This window comes from Meleagris gallopavo, chromosome Z (genome assembly GCF_905368555.1).
Source record: "Meleagris gallopavo chromosome Z, MGAL_WU_HG_1.1, whole genome shotgun sequence".
Taxonomy (NCBI): domain Eukaryota; kingdom Metazoa; phylum Chordata; class Aves; order Galliformes; family Phasianidae; genus Meleagris; species Meleagris gallopavo.
In genome coordinates, this window is record NC_139435.1 from 70087039 (window position 1) to 70108254 (window position 21216).

The window sequence follows — 21216 nt, forward strand, 5'->3', positions numbered from 1 at the left end:
AAATAATAAAGAAAATAATAATAAAAAAATATAATGAAAAAATTATTCAACATTTTTAGATTAAAGAACATTTCATTTCAGCCAGGACATTTGTGTACATTTTTTATATAATATAGAGTAAATTGTAAAAGAGGGATAACTACCCCACAACAACACAGTCATTTAGATTTTTCATGAGCAAATGACTCGTTTTTACAGCATCTCAGAGCAAGTATGCAAGATTCAATTTCCAAACATTGCTGAAAATGAATGCACATCTTCAGTCTTTCAGCAACCTGTTTAACATCTTTTTCTAAGCTATGGCCCTCTATTAAGAACATGTTATATGTACACAGCAAATAGAGACTGCCAATAGTATGTTGATATCTGAAATCCACTCATATATGAACTAAGAAGTCCCCTGTTCACTCCCATTTCATTTTACAGAGCTGTTATGATACTTACAAGCAACTTTACACAAATATCACCTACCACCTGAAGTTGAGAATTGTACTTTGAAAAAGCAAAGATTAAAACAGAGCAGATTAAACACATTCCTAGGTATTTCTATGGTGCCTGTCGTCCCAAAGACTTACTAGGCTACTCTGCTCACAGAGGAACTCCACATCTGACTTCTGCTTCAACCTAAAGAACAGGGAGCCATTAAAGAAATGAGGACACAAGAGTTCATGTAACACATTTGCTGGAAAGCTGTTTAGAATTTGTGCAAACTCAGAACAGGATGTCCAGACAGCTCAAGATAGAGGGAAGAGACTGTAGGCTAAGAATATGAGCTTACCTACATGAAGTTATTCAAGGATAGCTGTTTCTGAACAGCTGCAAATATAGGTGAGCACTGTAAAAGGATAGCAGCAAGCTCCTCACTTGGACTCTTTTCTTCCCTAGCAACCAAATAGTGTTTTAAAGGAATGGTCTTTCTACCTTTATATCTGACACAGCAGTGGAAGATAATCTCATTAAGCCCATCTCACCTTCTGAAGCCTTACAGCTCCACATCTCAGTTCTCAAAACCCTACAGATCACCAGAAGAGAGCTCAAGGTTAAACGCTCTTCATTAGAGGAAAATCTTTTTCAGGACATTTTTAGTACATGATAGTGAGCAACATGTCAAGTGCAACGAAAAAACAGCACGGCAGCAGTTACAACACTCTTCCCTAGCCCACATACAGGCTCAAAATGAATTACACTTTTTTTATCCCCACTATAATGCAAAAAATTATTTTCAGTATACAATGTTAGAATGCAGTCTCCTGCTTTTTTTTACACATTACATCTATGTCATGGTTTTATGTTTTCTGGTTTTCAGTATTCCACATCACAACATCATGTAGTGTACTGGGAGTTCAAGTGTTAATGCTCCAATTCCAGGCACCTATCCCTATACATTACGGAAGTCCTGGGATCTGGCCCTTCCGGGTGGGGCGGTCTCTTCCTGCCTGGCAGTGGGTGCTGGAGGTGCTTTCCTGGCTGTTCCAAGCTTTTCAGGTGTGACTCGGTCTCGGGAACTCTCTCTCTCCTATCTTATTTGATTTCTTAGTCTCAATTTCAATCAGATTGTATTATATTGTGTTATCTTGCATTCCGGTATCATAATAAAATAAGTTTTCCTCCATAGATCATTGCTGCTTTTTTTCCCTTCATTCCTTCCCATTTTGTGGGGCCGGAAGAGGGGGAAATGGGGAGGCAGGAGCCTACTGCCCCCCATCACGGGCATAGATTGATCAAGTTAACTCCGTAACAATCTAAAATCTTTTAAGCAAGTTAAAAGAACTAACAGCATTTTAACAGCCATTAAGGTTAATACTGAAGAGTGTGGTAAGACCATATCAAGAGTTTTGACCATTTTACACCCCTGCTTCCTAAAACACCTTACCAAGCTTCCCAGAACTTTGATTTTTTGTCTCAGAGCATCACCAATCTGCCGTACAATTTCTCCACGCTTAGGTGCAGGGATCTAGTAAAACAAAACACAAAACAAAACACAAAACAAAACACAAAACAAAACACAAAACAAAACACAAAACAAAACACAAAACAAAACACAAAACAAAACACAAAACAAAAGAATACATTTGAGATTGAACATCTGTGATTTCTTCATGTATATTATGTTCACTTTCTATGCCTGCAGCAAGAAATCACTGATTGTGGTAATTTTTCACCCTCTTCCCAAGACATGGTTACTCATTCATTTTTATCATGCAGTTTTATGACAAATTTCTTCCCACTTCACAGAGATCAACAACACTGCATACATCTGTATTTGTTCAAAACTGTTTCCACTGAATACGCAGAAATATTCAGGTTAGTAGTTCTCTTTGTTTTACTGCTTCTGTTCAGATGTCCCAATCATAGAAAAAGTAAACAATTTTTTAACATTTTTTTTTAATGTGGTGTTAATATATAAGAATCAAAAATTAGGATCAATTCTCATGCAACAACATATATAGGATTAGAAAGTGCTGATGAAGAGATAGCTAGAAAGTGAGGAAATCCACCAGTGAACAAGAATATGTACTAACAGAAAAAATCTTTCAGATAAGCTCATTAAAATCAACATAATCCTCAAACTAGAAGACAGCTCTGAGATAAGGTTTCAAAGCTGTTGGTTTTTATTTTAAACCGCTTTCAGATTATCTCCAAATACATTATAAGCCTGGCACCCTCTCTCTAATATTACAGATTGTAACAAAATAATGTTTTAAGATATCTCAAGGAAGCTGTGGTATTTCCCCTAAGTTTTTATTTTCTTCAGGTAAGGAATATAATACAGAATGCCCAATATCTTACAAATTCAGTTATATCAAAGAAATGCCCAGTGTCTGTAAAAGCAAGCAAGAAGACTGATGCTGCTTGCAAACAGCTCGCACAGGGACAATGACAGTTACAGCTTCCTAGGGGGAAACAGCAGTCTGATACAGTAACATAACACAAAAGTTTTGGAATAATAGCAGTTTTCTGAATTAATCAGGATTCAATGGATGGTCAAGAATATACAGTCAAAACCAGCAGGTTTACTCACAGCACAAAAGCAAGATTAACTCCAGGAGTTTGATATCCAAATACTCTGCAGAACTCTCACAGGAGAAAGCATGCTAAACTTAAAAAACAAGGAGAGAGTAATTCCTTGCTTACAAGATTTCAGAACTTCAGCAGACCTGCTAGCGATAGCTTACAGGCACTAACTTGGGTAAACACACCAAGCTTCTCAAACAAGCATTTCTCAGAAGTCAATGTGCTCATTTTTGTGCTTAGAGCTCACTACAGATCTTTCCTTTTCTGCAACATATGTGACACGACTATGTTTTTACATCTCCAACAAAAAGGGCAACGTAACACCCTCTAACTGCCAGAGACACAATTACAACGACGAAGGCCATAAAAGATAACTGATAACTTACATCAGCCCAGACTTTCCACGCCTCCTTAGCCTTCCTCACTGTTTCTTCATAATCCTCCAAACTAGCCTGCAGGAAGAAGCAAGCCAAAAAGGAAGTTAGGAATACTGAAACCCCAAAGCAAACTCCGCAGAAAAGCTTTTGTGCCCAGCTCGAGCACAGGGCACCTCGTGAGGGAAGGCCGCGCTACAAAAGATCGCTCCCAGAGATTTATATCCTCTCACAGGATACAAACGGACACAAGCGGTCCGCCACGCCAACAGCCGGCTCTCCTACCTGCCGCACTCTGGCGATGGGCTGGTTGTTCGCAGGACAGTACGTGGTCACCACCTAGAGCAGAAGGACGGCGTCAGCCGACAGACAGAAGGCCGAACATCGATCCGGGCAGACATCCGTTCAGCAGCCCTGCTCTCCCCTCCCCCCCACGCTGCCCACCCGTCCCTGGCCGCACCTGGCCGCCGCCGCCCCAGCGCCCATTGTACACGCCCGGGTTGTCTTCCTGCAGGCCCAGCTCCCGCAGCCAGGCGTACTGCGGCTGGCCGACCAGCAGCGAGGACATGGTGGCCACGGACCGCCGCCACCCGGCCCGAGTCTGCAGCAGCAGTAGCGAGGCGGCAGCGCGGCGCCAACCCAGCATCGCCTGCAGCCCCGCGCGGGTGGGGGAGCGACGCCGCGATGGCCGCCGGGCCCGCCCTCACGCAGCCCACGCCGATTGGTGGGGGCGCGGAGTCGCCCCCCGACAGGCAGCGACCCCTCGCGGCGGCGCCCCCTGTCGGTCGGCGGTGTGCCAGCCGCGCAGCCCGCGCCGCCCCCGGCCGTCCTGGAAAGCGTCGCCCGCCGCCGGCCGTTGTTCCTAATTTCGTGTATATCGATTAGCGCAATTACTGCACTTGGTACAAATTCATCTTGCAAAACTGCAAGTGATTTTTAACCCATGTTTTAAACCATAGCTTCCCTTGACAGGCTGTTTAAGTGTAGATAGCGAGAGTTTGAAACTAGATGATCCTTGAGATCCTTCTCAGCCCAGGCCTTTCTATGATTCTTTGATGATTATCATCATTTATACCATCTGTTTTTGGGGGTGTAATATTTTCTGAATAGCCGAATCAATTGGGAATAAGTGCTGGTACTAACATCTAAATGCCTGATCACATTCTAAAAGGAATAGAAAAATGTCACAAATTCCAAGACTGCCTTAATTTATGTTTTGATTTCCACAACTGCTTACTGTTAGTTGCATTGACTGTAAATAATTCATCCTTTGAAAAAAGATTGTTCAAGTAGTTTTTTTCAAATGAAAAGCGCATTTGGATGATTACTTTAAAGTAGTCTGACATAGCTTAAGGCCTGTATATGTCACTGGCTTTAGTACATGCAAGATTGAAGCTTCACTTGTATGAGAAAACTGGTTTTGGAAACTTTAAAACTTGTAGGAGGGATCAGTGCATTCACTTCTAAAGGAAGTATATAAAGGACATTGAAAAAAAGCATCTTGAAAAGGAAAAAGATATATCTGAAAGATAAAGCTCTTTTTCAGAAAGAGGATGAGACCTTACATCTGTCTGGTTAAAGAGCACAGTCAAAAGAATAACAGAACAGCAGATTTATTGCCCTGCTTTGACGTTGTGCTTTTACTTGACCTCAAGAAATTATCCTGAGGATGGTACAGCAAATCAGTCCCTGGAGCTGACTGTTCACTGTTTGGCCGGCAGAGCCTACCAAGAGGGCCCTGGTTAGAGCTGGAACACCTTCTGCTCCTTTCACATCGGGTGTTTCAGTTTCACACGTGACCTGAGGTGAGTTAGTTTTGATCTAGTGACCCAGAGGTATAAAGCATCCTTTGAGTTGTTCTGTCTCCTGATGATTGTTAGTCATAGCACAGATTATCACCTTCTCAAAAGGTAAGTAGTACTATAGATCAAATATACACATTAAATAGGTTCCAGTTGTCTGAACAGCTTTATGCACCTGGAACTTCAGCAGTTCCTCATAGTCCTCAGGGAACTTTCAGGGCTTTTGAAAGAGTATCTGGCTTGCTTAATTGAAAGGCTTTTGTGGACATAACTGTCATTGCATATTACTCATCCTGTATGATAAACCCCCAGCAGAACAGAAGCTCTCTGCTTTATGTTTGAAGTTGTCTAGAAACCTTGTGGAAACTACAGATTCCAGTTACTCTACAGAAACTTCTCAGAGATGACCCCCATAAGATCATCTCTGAGGCTTTGATGCCTCTGAAAGGGATAACGACAGGAGAAATAAATAGCATAAGGATGCAGGCTTTCTCTCAGTATTAAATACCGAGGTAGTAAGTTCACCACCTCAAGACAATCACGGTCCTGACAGCATTAACAGGCCTTAATAGCTCTAGCCAGACTCACACAAACCTCAAATCCTCACTCCCACCCATCCAGACTCTATCAGACCAGGTACCAGTTCAGTCCTTGGATCCTCTCTGCCTGTACCAGAGGAGTGCTGAGCTATGGTTGCATCCATGCTGCTGCCTGACCATGTAACCCAGTGAGGCAGACCTGGGCTGCTGACCTCTGTCCACCACTGCCAGCTGCCAGCTAAGTCCTGACAAGCACACTGACTTCCTGGCTTGACCTTGGACCTTTCTTGTTACCACAATATGGTGTTTTGGCCTTCACCATGACTTTGGGTGGTGAACCCGTCCTGCTACCTGCAGTATGCTCTCTGGCTTCCTGGGGAACAAGGGGCCCTTGCTGGGGGCTGGTATTTTACAATGATCTTTGTAAGGTGGTAATTACTGATGTATTTCACTGTCTGGAATTTCACCTAATTTTTTGCATAATATATATGGTTAAATTGTATTTCACAGTAACACCTACAAAGTGCCCATCCCAGGGATTGGGTTCTAGAGGGGAAAAAGTAAAACAAAGGAAAAAAAAGGAAAAAAGGGAGGGGGGGAAAAAAAAAAGTGTTACTGAAATGTTTAGGTCAGTAGCTGTGGCTTCAATCAAGAAGTTTTTGGTTTCTAGTTCCTGCATGCACTTTCTCTTTTACCACAGGAGAGCAGTTTCTTTGTCTATGTCTACAGATGTCTATTGGTATAGCAACTATTGGTCAAGCAGAAAGAAAATGGAAACCCTGGCACTGTGCCTCACTTGGCCCTCTTCTGTTTTGCTAAAGAGCATCCCAACAGTTCACACCGTCACTGTAACAGTTGTGGCCAAAGTCCTTTCAGGAGGAACACGGGCAAACTAGTCTGCAACATTGTGGTCAGAGATCAAATATGCAATATTACAGTGTGAGTCACATTGGTTTTTGTACCACCCACTGTAGTGAACCTGATGTGCCCAAGTCCACATCTAAATCTAATATTCAACTCAAAAAAAAAAAAAAAATTGATTATGACTCTCCACTAGACTTCTATGAGATCTATATTGCTTCTATATTGCTTCCCTTCTCAATCATGCCTAATTCATGTCATTACTTTTTGGCACTACATACATTTGTGAACAGCTCTTTTCAAAGTTGAAGTACTGGAAGAGCAAAATTTCATCAGAAATCTCAGATGATTACCTTGAGGCCTCACTGAGAATTTCTTCTATCAAATAGTGTTATTGTGCTTTTTGTATCTGTTGTAGTTTCCATGGGAATAATCAGAAGGTATTCCTTTCTAAAGTATCTACATATATGCATCTCAAAACAATTTCACTCAATGCAACCCAAGCAAACCAAAATGGTTGAGAGGCACATGGTTGAGAGGATACAGTAAAAATGTGCAACAGGGAGTTGTGCAACAGACAGGCTGAGACAGAAACCCAGATGAGGGACCCACAACCTTTCTGGGCTGATGTGTACACCCAGATGGACTTCCCAGGGAGCATAAGAACTGCCCAGACCTTTGGTGGTGTGGAACTCTAGAATCTGGAAGAAATCCGAGGTACTGAGATAGGTGGAGAGTGTTGTGGGTACAGGTTTGCTCAGCTTGATGATCTTTTTGAGCAGCTGACCAGGCTGTGAGAGGAAGTCATCAGGCTGAGATGAATCCAGCAATTGGATAGAGAGATTGACACCTGCTATGATGGTGTGGCACAGGCAGACAAACAGCCCCCTCTTAGGAAACAGCAAAGGAAAAAAATGCAAGCAGGCTTCCAACAGGAGTCAGTACTGGGGTTTGTCCTGTTTAATTTCTGTATTGATGACCTATAGAAGGGGACTGAGTAAGTTTGCAGGTAGCACTAAGTTGGAAGGAAGTGTAAATCTGTCTAGGGATAGGAAGGACCTACGGAGGGATCTGGACAGGCTGATAGCTGGGCTGAAGTCAATGGGATGAAGTTCAATAAGACTAAGTGTCGGGTCCTGCAATTTGGCCACAACAAGCTCTGGCAATGCTCCATGCTTGGGGCAGTGGAAGAAATGAACCTGGGCGTGTTGGTCCATGCTCAGCTGAACATGAATCAACAGTGTGCCCAAGTGGCCGAGAAGGTCAATGGCAACCTGGAAATAGTTTTGCCAGCAGGAGCAGGGAAGTGGTTGTCCTTCTGTACTCAGTCATGCTGAGGCTGCACCTCCAGTATGGTGTTCAGTTTTGGGCCCTTCACTACAGGGAAAGCATTGAGGCCCTGGAGAGTGTCCAGAGAAGAGTAATGAAGCTGCAAGGGGTCTGGAGCCTTATGTCTTAAGTCTTATGAGGAGTGGTTGAGAGAGCTGGGATTGTTCAGTCTGGAGGAGGCTCAGGGGAGACATTATCATTATCTCCAGCTACCTGAAGGGTTGTTGTGGTGAGGTGGGGGTTGCCTATTCTCCCATATAACTAGCAATAGGACAAGAGAGAATGGCCTGAAGTTGCAAGAGGGTGTTCAGGCACTGGAAAGGGCTGTCCAGGGAGGTGGAATCACCACCCCTGGAGGTGTTCAAGAAACATTTAGATGTTGTACTGAGGGATGTGCTTTAGTGGGAAATATTGGTGGTAGGTGGATGGTTTGACTAGATGATCTTAGAAGTCTTTTCTAACCTTGTGATTCTATTCTAAGCACGGCACACAAACACATGGCATAGGGAGATAATATGCAGGCTTGTGCAGTATCTTGGCAGGGAGTACAGTAAAATAGGTGTACTGTGTGCTGTGTGAAAATTGTTCCCAAATAGTATTGTATGAAATCACCAAAAGTCATGTGTCATTGAACATGATCATGTGGTTCTCCAGATTGATTTCTTAAGCAATATTCACTTAGAATTCTTGGCTGTCATTTTGTGGCTGCAAAAATAGTTTAGAAGAAAAGGATGAAAATGTATGGATTTCTGATATAGTTGTCTGTAATACTATTTTGTCACACAAACTTGTGTCTAACCTGTGCTGATCAAGGAGAGAGATAGGACACAGTAGAAGTATTAAATATAAATATTTATTCATGTGCATGAAGTGATCTGGTTATGTTGGGGCATTCTGAGTGTGTTTTTACATAAATTTTATATCTTTCAGGCGTACAGGTATAATATAAATTATCCAGTCACTAATTAACACAGACTTATGACTTCTACTCACAGTAAAAATTAGCAAAGCAACTCAACTATTATTGATTTTGTAACAATTACTTATCTCTGATGTCAGACAATGATGGGGTGGGCTGGATTTCAAGAGGGGGCTGAGATGCTAGGATTATCCTGATTGTTTTGCTTGTAAGTCTACTACTCTGGTCATCTGAGTAGCAAAGTCTATATCTCCAGGGCAATGTGCTTGTACCCTTTTAGTTTGCTTACCCAAGCATATACAATACCAAAGTCCCCAGTAAAATTTCACTAATCAGCATCTGAGACGAACAAACACACTGTAATATTTAATGATTGATTGGTACATTTGCCAGGGAGGAAAATTTCATCACAGTGAGGAATGTTAATGGAATGGAAATGAATGAAAAGAGTGAGGTAGCTACATGTTTATCTAGAAGTGGTGACAGTTATAGCCCAGCTGGAAGAGTATACTGATTGAATGCATACAACATGTGTAGGAGAAAAATTTCCCCATGCTCTCTCTCTGTTTCAATTGATGGACAACATTCTAGAGGCTGGTCTAGCCCAAAACAAGAACTTGACAGGCACAACTAGTGATTCCCTTTTTCTGTCATCAGGGTGGAATAGCAGCCATTCCCTCTACTTTATGAATGAGTCTCTATTCTGCATCCTCTCATATTCTCTTTTATTTACTTAGTTCTCAGTACAGTTTGCTCCAAGTGCATCTCATATGGTCTTTGCCTATAGCAAATTTTATTGCTGATCTCTGTTGATTTGACTTTTTTTCCCTCCTCTGTAATTTTCCATCTGATACAACATGATCTGATAGCAGGACAGTATTGACCTGATAGCAACAAAATGTCACTTTTCATTGTTGGTAGGTCTGAAACAGTCTCTTTAACAAAGGGGATTAATGCTAAGCAGAACCAATCTAAAGCAAAGTGCACACTTGCTGGGTGAAGAGCTCTCCTCTTCCAGGCAGATTTGAAGGTTCTTTTCTTATAGACTGCTAGGGAAAATCAGGTGTCCACATCTGTCATCCCACTCCCCATCAAATGAGGTATGTTGAGATGGAGCAACTGAATAGCACCTCTCTACCTCTGCATGTGCTTCAATGGTCTGTCAAAACTTGATTGTTCTCAAAGAAAATTAAAAGGCAAATGTCCTGGGAGGAACAGCACAAGTTCCCAAACTTTCTCCAAAAATGGCATTCATCAGAAATAAAGGTGTACTGAACTCATTTTCTGCCATTTTGTCTCTTTGCTTACTGCAGTAAGTTTGACAGTGAAGCTTAGGATTCAGAGTTTAAGCAGGAGGTAAATCGGAATGGGTCCTGCCTGGAGCTGTGTCTGCTTCACACACAGGGCTGATTTGGGCTGCTCAGGGTCTATAGGTGATACATGAGCAATGGATGAGATTAAAAATAAAGGATTGAAATTAAGCTGCTTGAGTTCTATGAACAGGCACTGAAGAAAATACTTTCCTTTCAACAGTGGTAAGCATACACAGCATACACAGTTTCCTGCTGACACAAAATAACTATGGAGGAGAGATGCATGTGCTACTTCAGGTTGAAACCTCCATTGCACAGACAGGTGCTGAGGAATGGATCCTCCATGGGAGGATCTCTGTACTTTTCCATGGATATTTCATAGAGTTGTGAAGTCATAGAATAGCTTGGGTTGGTAGAGACCCAAGAATCATCAAGTTCCAATCCCCCTAACACAGGCAGGGCTGCTAGCCACTAGATCAGGAACTAAAACAGATTGTCCAGGGCCAATAGTGGAGGACAGTTACCTCCTGTCCCTGTTGGCCACTCATCTTCTGATGGATCCCAGGATACCAATGACCTTCCAGGCTGCACTGGCTGTGATCTTCTAACCAGTTCTTTATCGACCAGATAGTCCACCCTTTCAAACAGTACCTCTCTAATTCAGCGATAAGGATGTGGTGGGGGACCATGTCAAAGGCTTTGTAGAAGTCCAGGTAGATGACATTTGTTGCCTTCCCTTTGTCCGCCGATATTGTCACTCTATTATAGAAGGTCATCAGACTGGTCAGGCATGATTTGCCGTTGGTGAAGCTCTGCTGGCTGTCTCAGACCACCTGCTCATCCCTCGTGTACCTTAACATGTCTCCCAGGAGGATCTGTTCCATGATCTTCCTAGGCACAGACGGAAGTGAGGCTCACCGGCTTGTACTTCCCCAGGTCCTCTTTCCTCCATTTCTTATAAATGGGAATGATGTTTCCCTTTTTCCAATGCCCAGAGACTGCACCTGATTTTTCAAATATGATGGAGAACATTACACCAGCCATCTCAGACTGCTCCTTTAGGACTCTGGGATGCACATCCTCCAGCCCCATAGACTTGTACACATTCAGTTTCATGAGACGATCTTGGACTTGCTCACCCTGACAATTTGGAGGTGTTTGCTGTCCCAGTTCCCACTTGGAGGTCCAGGTTCAGGGATGTAAGAATCTTGGATGCCAATAAAGACAGAGGCAAAGAACTCACTGAGTACCTCAGCATTCTTCGTATCTGTTGTAGCCAGTTCTTCTTTCCCATATATCATGCTCTCTCTGGCCTATCTCTTCTGACCTTTGTACGTGTAGAACCTCTTCTTGTCTTTAACATCCCTTGCCAAGTTAAGTATTTCACTAAAGATCACCAAGAGTTCATCTCCAATTGAAATTAAATGTAATATCAGCCATTTTCTGTATTTTAGTTCCAGGACTGAAGCCCAGGTGGAGTTCAAACTGCTTGTTGTTGAATATTTAAAATAATGAAGTGCTTCATTTTGGTTACACAAGTTTGAATCCTTGGGGAAAGTGGTAACATCTTTAAAGAGGGCTGGGTGTGGAATTTTTGGTACGTGATATGTTTTTTCATCCTCATGCACCATCAAAAATGAGAACACAAATTCTTCCCATAGGTTATGAAGTGTCTAGATTTCTAAAGTAACTGGGACACAGTATTTTAAGCCCAAGCCCTTATCATCTGAATTAACTGAGGCTTTGCTGAATTTCTCCAAAATCATAGGCGGAAAAGGTCAGAAAGGAGAGAAAACTTGTTTTGAGAATTCCCTGAGATGATGCATATCTTGTATTTGTTATCATGAGGAGGGTTTCTGTTCTGATGTGGGCTTAGTCATGATAACAATATTGCCAATAAAATTAATGTACTTGCAAAATTCTTTGGGACATACAGATCTCTGTGGCCACCACTGTGTCAAGGGTGTTTTGTAGAAGGACAGAGTATTTGTGAATGAGTGAAGCATGAGCAGTGCATGCAAGCTGACCAGCTGTTCCTGTGGAGGATTGGCTCAAGGACGGTGGTCATGTTTTCCTGTCCTTGGACTGTTGTGAGCAAAACAGCACGTGGGCTCAAGGACGGTGCCTCTGATCAAGCCAAATTGAGGAAGTCACACCAGGGCAGGAACATGATAGTGTTTGTTCCGGAATGGCATCTGGAAAACCTCTTGTGGATGTAACCTTGGAAACGAGATTGCGAGCACTGCTATTGCTAGCATGTATAAAAATATACTGATCAAACAATAAACAAATCATTCCGCATGTTAACCATATTGGTGTATGGCATGATTTCTATGTGCGCTGGGAAACTCCAGAGAAACTCTCCACAGTTCCCAAAGGCAACCAGGGACCTGCCTGCCAGGGCAGACAGGGCTGCAGTGGAGATGAAATCTGCTTTGGTCACCAGATCTTTAGTAATTAAGTACCAGTTCCACTTCCAAGCTCTGCCACTGGAAGACTCAGCTAACTTGGAGCACGGATGACCTGTCATGTTTTTTGAACCAGAGGGTAGCCACCAGCTATGCCATGGGTGTCCAAATTTTGGCTTGCCTGAACCATGCTGAGTGAAGAGGAATAGTCTTGGGACACATATACATAGGTAGTTCTGAAAACAATGGCTTCATAATTATTTCCAGGGAAACTAAATAGATACAAGGAGCACAATAACACTATTTGATAGACCAAATTCTCAGCTACAAAATGTTATCTTTTCAATAGTCACTCATTTTTTGCCAGCAATGAAGAGCCTGCATGGCATGCTCATAAAAATCTGTGCCAGCTGAGGCGATCACTGATGCTGTTGCCACTATTGAAACACAGCACCCATCGCCTCACTGTGCTGACATCCACTGTTCAGTCTGCATAAATCTTCAGCAAGCATCAATGAATGTCTGGGTGCAATTTTTTCCCCATGGAGAGAGATTCAATTCCGCACCATTGCTCCACCTACACTTCCATGTCAAATGCCATTTTGTCCGACTGTCCCTCTGCTGTTGTCTCTCGCCTTGCAACAGAATGTAAAGGAATACTGTTGGGAAGGTTTAACCTCTACTGCTGTAGCACCAACATCAGCATCTGACATCATGGGCTAACATCATAAAATATGAGGCATTACTTTTGGAGCAACCCTCATAAAATATAGAATATAGTTAAAATATATAAGTAATGATTTATTTTAATGTTTAATATTTCTTATTAAAACATTAAAAAAAAAAAGGGAACAACAAAACCATAAACTAGTGGGACATTTGCCTAGAGAAAAGAAGGCTGTGGGGTGACCTGATTGCAGCCTGTCAGTACCTTAAGGGAGTCTACAAACAGGAGGGGAGTCAGCTCTTTGAAAGGGTAGATAACAGTAGGACAAGGGGAAATGGTTTTTAGTTGAAGGAGGGAAGATTTAGGTTGGATGTCAGGGAGAAGTTCTTTACAAAGAGAGTGGTGAGGTGCTGGAACAGAGATTGTGGATGCCCCGTCCCTGGAGGTGTTCAAGGCCAGGTTGGATGGGGCCCTGGGCAGCCTGGCCTAGTATTAAATGTGGAGCTTGGTGGCCCTGCCTGTGGCAGGGGGGTTGGAGATTCATGATCCTTGAGGTCCCTTCCAACCCGGGCCATTCTATTAGTCTGTGATTCTATGACCTTGTTTTTGTGAAACTAATTACAAAATCACAGAGTCACAGAACTGGGGGCGGAAGCTGCTTTACCAATTGACAGGGCCAACAGGAAAGACGCAGACACCAACAAAAGGGATAGGCTTATTTTACTGTCTGTTTAAAAATAATTCTAAAATTAGCATTATTAGAAGTGCATATAGTAAAAAGATAAGGTTAACAGTAAAGAAAATAAGCAAAGTAATGTATCTATTCATTACTACATGATGTTAGTGACTGATTAAGAAAGATAATTCACCAATTGTCCTAATACTTTACCATCATCCAGATCCAGTTGCTGGGGTGCCCTGGTTGCAGCAAGGAACTGGAGAACCTACTCTGGCAATTAGGAAGTTCTATGGTGGTGCATCCATCCCATAGGTGCAATCTCCAAAGTCACTGCAAACAGATCTAGCCTTTATACCATTAAATAAAAAAATCTATGTAACAGCATAAACTAGGTGTTAAGTGTCTCCAGACAGAAAAGGTAATTAGTGTTTTTCTACACATATTGAAAAAGACAGACATAGAAGGCTTGCATTTGAAAAAGCAATCTAAGCTTTGAGTAGTCCACTGGCTGCTTGCTTGCAGCCTCATGAAGTGCAGATGTCCTGTGTTCACTGTCAGTGAGTGCACCTGCTGAGAGTAAGCTGCTTAATTGTATGCAGAACTGATAGTAAGCTCTGACATGAGATGCATTTCCTTATCAGGTATACAGGATCCTGAACGTCACTGATTTCACTTCTTGAAGTTGAAAAGAGACTTAGGCTGAAGAGTGGAGGTCATATTTTTACAAAGGATTACCTTTACTCGCACAATGCAGTTTTCTTTCAGCCTTTATGACATTATAGACAGAAATCTTTGCAGAAGGCAAGTGATGCAATGCCTTCAGAATTTGCTCAATATTCTTGTGGTATCTGGATAGTAAAAATCACTCTGCTTTTAGAAAATAGCACCAATGTAAAAGAAAGGATAAGTATACAAATCATATTTATCTGTAACATACACTCTCATTACTCTGATCAACTCTCTCTCACATATATTTGAACCTTGCTTTAGAAAAGAAAGCAGATGCTGACAGGCATTTCCTTTTTTTTACAATCCAGGAAACAAGTAATTTTTTTCTTTGGTACAAAATGCTTCCATTTTCTTGAAATGAAAGTGCTGCTTCTCTTATTATTGAGAAAACGCATTGTTTCCTTTCCTGTATGTTGGACATTGCTTCCAAGAGAGGGCAGCAAACAAGCACAGAAACCACATGCCTGGACCTACAGTAGGTTATATGTGAATTTATTCCAAGGGATCGTTTAGTACAGGACCTCTGTATCTCACTGTGACTATGTTTGAAGCATTTAACTTGCTGCCAACTCATTCCTGCTCCAAAACAAGCCTCTGGTTTGTGTCGTTTTCTTTGTGTTTTCTCTCAAACAAAAGAAATGAGCCAAAACCTTTGCTGAATCATTTGAGAACAATTGCTGCAATGTGAAAGCATGATCAGACACACTAAAGGCTGCTCTTGAGTCAGTGCAGAAGGAACAGATTCCACCCTGCATTCCCATTCCTGCAGCTCACAGGGTACTAACAGTATAATTAATGAACAAGAACACATAAAGATAAGTTATGTCTTCATTTCCACGTGTAAGATATCTTAATTGTTCATCAACCTTCCTATTGCAGACTGTTACAGATAGTATGCTGTCTTGCTCTGCAGCAGGTAGCATTTTTTCTGAAATCCATCATTGTAATTTTCAGAACCATCTCTCTCCTGTTCAAGGCTGCACGACCAGATCAGCATATATTATTAAAGACATTTTTATTCTAGTATCTGTTGACCATATCTGTGGGAATACAGGAAAAACTGTTCAGAGCAGCAGCTGTGGAGCAAGATAAACAGCATGAGAACCAAGGACACCTCTAGAAGAAGAAAAAACATCTCACGGCTCTGACTGGATAAGTGCCTGCATGAACGATTGAAGAGTGTTTGTAGAATGCTCTGTTGACATGTAAAGGCGGATGGGAAAGATGTAGGGGCAGATGGGAAAGCTAGAAAAAGAAAACTTGTGAAGGTACATATGTGATGTGGGAACTTGTAATAAATGATTTGGATTGTTCACATCCGAGTCCGTGCATCAGACGCTGCACACATTTAGGCTGAACATGTTCCAGGCACAAAAGCAATTGGCTTAGGGGCAGCTGGGTAACTGTACTTTTGAGATCTCAAGATCAGAGCATCACATGCATTGTAGACCTTCACTTAGAGGGAAGTACCACATTCCAGCAGATGACAGCAGTTACTCCACAACAGACCTTTTCCTGCTGCGGGACACATGCACTGTGGCTGCCCAGGCCCTGCTCCACCAGTGCCAAACAAAGATAATAGTACTTCACCCAGCTATGGGAACAACTGATGCTCTAGTGGTAAAGCAGAGCTAACATTTAGTGACAGAAGGAGCAGAAATCAGGGCCTAACACTCTGTACAGAACTGAGAGGATTTAGCACCATGGGACAGCACAATACAGTGGGTGATTCCTGTCACAGGTCCTATACTTAGACCTGAATGAATTTATGTGGCTTAATCTTGTGTCCAAGGAAGGAAAAGCTGTAAGTCAGACTTGACACAGCAAGTGGCTGTTAATGCTCTTGATGGATGTCTCAAAGCAGGTAGGGCAGGACAGCACCCAGCCCACCATCAGCACACCTAGACCCAGGCTGCTTGCTTAAGAAGCCTCAGCCTGGTAAGGGAGGACATCCATAGTGGATTTATCTGTGGATTTGCTCATGTCTGTAAGGTGTGTCCATGGTATTAAGAATCCTTGCTCTTCCAGCTTATTTGCACAAGGGGAGGATGCCCCTATATGTTTAGCTCCAGCCATGTAAACAACAATTAAAGGAATTAACAAGAATGAGACAGCTTAAAAGCCGTTTGTGTGAGTTCCCCAGTGTGTCCCCCACCTCACCGACTTTATCTGGAGCAGAGCACAGAGGGATGGATAACCTTCCAGCCTGCACTCTCAGCAAAGCATCTCCCTTCACAGGACAGGCTCCATGCCTAGACAGGATCCCAGGGTTTGAGTCCTCCATCTATGGTGACAGGTGTGTATCCATACATATCAGATCTACCCATGAGTGACAGAGGGCCCAGCATCCTATTCATCAAGGAAAAGGGATGGCAAGTATTGAACTGGAAGTGTGGCTTTTCTCTGTTTTTCTTTCATTGCATGATAGCTTTCTTAAAACAAACCTATATGTGGCATTTTAAAAAGACAGGGAGTTCTTTTTCAGCACTGCCCTCACACTTTAACACTTTGTAGCTTTTTTGCTTTTTTATTTCGTTTTTTTGTTTGTTTGTTTTTTGTTTTTTGTTTTTTTTTGTCATTCAGAGAGGAGACAACAGATGCCAGTCACACCAGCAAATCTTTCCGGAGCATGACTATTGTAACAGGCAGTTCTAAGCCCAAACAAACTTCCCTCACTGACAGCTGAGAAAATCTAGCAGCCTGAATACAGGCCAAAGAGACTTTAGGTTAACTAGTGACCTGCATGGTCAATCTATTGAAATCTTTGAGAAACAAGTATGTAGATATTTTGATTTTGTTGCATTTGTGATGTTTTTATATACAAAAACATTTTCAGATTGCTTTATTATTTCAACGGAAACATCCTGGTTCATTTTCACTAAAGACCGGTATGTTTTTTAGAGCAAAAAAACTCAGTTTTTAGAGAAAAAAACTGAAGTGGGAAGACCCACAGAACTTGCACTGTTTTGAATCACTTTTATTTTTATTTCCAAATATCCAAGTTCTTTACCCATTATGGATAGATTTAAGCAATATCCTCAGTGGTGCTTTTTATTCCTGTGTTTGATAAAACTGCCACTTATGATTCAGTAATCCACCTTACATTAGATTTCAGAATAGTTTGTTGCTGGTATAGACTGCAACTGCCAAAAGAATATTGGAAATCTTAGTGGGTCTTTTTGTTTGTTTATTTTTTTCCTGGTGGAAATGCAATTCAAACATGGCAGATTATTATTTTCTGAAGGACTAAAAAAAAAAAAGAGCACGTTCTGAATGTGAGGACAGTCATCTCTGGCCAAAACTGTGCTTTGCTGAAGAGAAAAAACTATTAGAGGGGCTCCAGTGTTGGGATCTGTACTGACACTGTAGCAGTGGAGAGCAGTACCAGATAGCATGGTACTTGTGCCACTGCCTGCATGCAGCCTGATTTTGGACACAGTGTTTTGTGTTCTGTTCTACTTTGCAAGTAAGGAGCATATTAGCTGTGTATCTCTGCCTCAAGGCTCGAGCAAGAACCGGTTACAAACACACAGAGTGCTCCAATCACCTGCAGGTCACACCCCTGTGCTGTGGGAGAGGTAATGCACAGATCAGGGGACATGCTGGGGCAGCCCTGACCCACCAAGCCCCTGGTGCCAGGTGCAATGCCCATCTGGACAGGCAGCTGCCTTCAAGCAGAGGCACACTTCACCATAAGTGAAGGTAATACACTGCGTCCCTGAACCCCTCGTCACAGTGGCACTGCTGGAGCTGATGGAGCAGAGCCATGAAGAAGGTTCCAACTGTGGGTGTACTTCTGAGATCCTCTGCTGGTGCTGATTTGTCTAACTTTTCTTACGGTATCTTTTTTTCCTGTCTGGTGTAAATTTAGATTTTCCTGTTAAATTGGTAAATGTAAGACAGCACATCGATAGTGTACAGTATATAAAACCACACTTGTGGGAAGATTATGCAGAGTAGGCAGAAAATGAAAGGAGAATTGAAAAAATCTCAGAGAAAAGGGAGGAGGAGAGGTGTATCCCCAGCTATTATGTAGCCAAATATTTCCAAAAAGGGAAGCCTATTCTTAGGCTCCTGCTCCTGAGCTACCAAGTCAGTACACTACTGTTAGTTGCTGTTTCCATTTCTATGAAGTTATTTCTTCTGGCTGCACCCGGAAGACATCAGTAGCTCTGCAGTGAGAAACCAATACTTGCAGGCAATGTCCTACAGTACAGCTTCCAGGCAATGTCTGGGAGCAAAAGTCTCCAGGTCATACATGTCTAAATGTGGTTCTCTTTCATTAGACATTTCAAATGCAAAATGTTCCTGCAGTGTGATACTGTCTGCTGATACTAATGCATACTGCCTGCAAGAACCACACTTGTAGCTATTCTGCATGCTAGATGCCTGCCAGTAAAAATTTCCATCTCATGTTAGTACCAACAAATGCAGCTTGTCATTACTGGTGCCATACTCAACTTGCATTTCAGAAACCTTTATCTTTCCCATTGTATGATATGTGACTGTAGCTGAGCACTGCTGGACTTACTGGGCTGCTTAGTGTGCTACCAGCAGCAATCAGCTGCCCAGCCATTGAAAGCCTGCCAGAGTTGCAGACCTCAGCTAAGCAAACCTCCTATCACAAGCTTTAGACTGTACCCACTGCTGACTGCTGCTTCTACATGCTTCTTATAAATTGGCTGTGTTTGGGCTGTCTGCAGAGTTTTCAGAGTACGTATTTTCTAGTGCTTAGAAGAGTGTGTGGAGCTATTATGAGAGGAAATTTGTATCTGCACTAAGAAAAGCCTGAGAAATGTGTAATGTCATCCAGCTATGATCTGCCCCTGCTCTCATGCTTGTGATGTGAGCAATGGAGAAGCTAGCTGGGTCACCTTACCCCATCAGCAGTATGGTAAAAGAATTTGTGAGCATACCACCAAGCGAGCAACAGAGTACAATACACTGCATATATGAAATTAAGACTGAGGCTGAATTTCCTCTCTGCAGAATATGGAGCGCAGTTGCCATGACAATAACATTTGTAGACTCTTGCTTGCATCCCAGAGCACACTGCAACAGACAGCCCTGACATCACCTCCTCCCTATGAAGGTCTCAGATTTGGAAATCAGTGGTGGTGAGGCGAAGGGCTACTCCACGCACTGTGCATCTCCCACCCACTCTGGGGCGGCTTGCATGAGGGGGGAGACACCTTCCTGGATGCCTGGGTGCTGAAAAGCTCAGGAAGCACACTAGAAAACTGTTCTGCAACGTGTCTGGTGGGTTAGGTGCTGAACAGCCTCTGAAAGCACACGAGTAACCTCTGCGCCTTATTATTTACAGCTGTAAGCAAGGATAGCAATTCATATGTTGCTATCTGTATTTTATTTGCCAAGATTTATTAGCTGGAGTAAGACATACGCTCTTTTTTTCTCACTTAGAAGTATATTCCTGTTGCAAAATTTCTAGCCCAATCAACCTGGCATGTGGCAAACACGAAGCCTAGGTGCCATGTCACCTGTTCACATAGAGAAAGGGCAGGGTTAAGTTAAACCAGAAGCTCTGCTTCTCAGAAGATAGAAATTCTCATTCAGCATAACTGCTAGGAGGGACAAAAGGCTCTCAAAATACAGCCATTCAGCCTTCCCACGCCTTCTCAAATTTCAGTGCCAGAGATAGTTTTCCTGAGCTCCTTGGCTGGCAGCCAGAACTGGGGGTACCTAAGGAGAGGACTGTGGCTATGTACCCAAGGTACTGGTAGCATAAATTCAAGGGATCTATAAATCTTAAATAAACTTAAGGCCATCTGTGGAGAACAGGTTTAATAAGCTGAGTGTCATCAGTGTAAAAAAAAAACAAGCAAGCAAACAGCTCCAATCTGCTCCAGAAACCTCTTCTAAGGAGTCCTAGTCTGTGAGAAGCCCTAGTAAACTAATCTGTGCAAAAAAAAAAAAAAAAAAAAAAAAAAAAAAAAGGAGAGAGTAAATTCTCATATGCTGCAGCAATGGAACAGGGAGGCTAGATAAGGAGGGAACTGGCTGCCGTGGTAATTGCTGCAGATTTGCTCAGAAATGCAAACCGCCCTAACCTCCCTACTAAGAGCTGCTGGTGAGGAGTTACACAGGCAGATAAGGTGGCCAACGGTGGTTGTGGCCAGCAGCAGCTCTATAAGGAGAACCATCCCCCAGAAGTCCCAGTCTTTCTTAGCAAAAAGCCACCAGGCAGACAGGCAGAGGAAACATCCCCATGCAAAGGAACTGGAAATATTGAGAAAAGAGCTTCGTGTTGCAACAAGCCTCCTAGCCTAGAGTGAAGCCAGGCTTGAAAATAACTTTCTGACCAGCCAACACCAATGTTTCTCAGTAGTGAGTTGGGGACAGCGGTCAGAAGTAAACCAACAGAAAAGTCACAACTTGCAATCTAATGAGAAACAGCTCCCGGAGATGAGGGGCAGCATATTTGCCTCTGACCAGCTGCCACTGCAAATGCTCTGAAGGCAGAAAATGAGAAGAGAAGCCCCCTCTTACCTGCAGACATCCCTATACACACAGATAGAGTGCACTGGCCTGCAGGTTTCTGGTTATATTCAGAAAGACAATAC

General features: G+C 42.6%; 1 protein-coding gene and 2 long non-coding RNA genes across 4 annotated transcripts in view; 1 reads left to right on the forward strand and 2 right to left on the reverse strand.

Moving 5' to 3' along the window:
• ALDH7A1 (aldehyde dehydrogenase 7 family member A1) overlaps positions 1–21216 on the reverse strand; it is a 33986-nt gene that overhangs the window by 12606 nt on the left and 164 nt on the right. The window contains exons 1-4 of one of the 2 annotated variants that reach the window (XM_085212857.1): positions 3850–4035; positions 3675–3728; positions 3402–3467; positions 1874–1954 (exon numbers count right to left, since the gene is read on the reverse strand). In XM_085212857.1, the coding sequence (XP_085068983.1) occupies positions 1874–1954; positions 3402–3467; positions 3675–3728; positions 3850–4035 (387 nt within the window). Of the gene's footprint in view, positions 1–1873; positions 1955–3401; positions 3468–3674; positions 3729–3849; positions 4036–21216 lie in introns of those variants that run through there. The other variant, XM_085212858.1, reaches the window with a different exon arrangement.
• Positions 1005–11286, forward strand: LOC146542369 (uncharacterized). The gene is made up of 3 exons (XR_014880344.1): positions 1005–1485; positions 2236–2304; positions 3327–11286. It is a non-coding gene; the product is annotated as an uncharacterized LOC146542369 (long non-coding RNA).
• Positions 8755–21214, reverse strand: LOC146542370 (uncharacterized). The gene is made up of 2 exons (XR_014880343.1): positions 14117–21214; positions 8755–12372 (listed from the first exon to the last, which is right to left on the reverse strand). It is a non-coding gene; the product is annotated as an uncharacterized LOC146542370 (long non-coding RNA).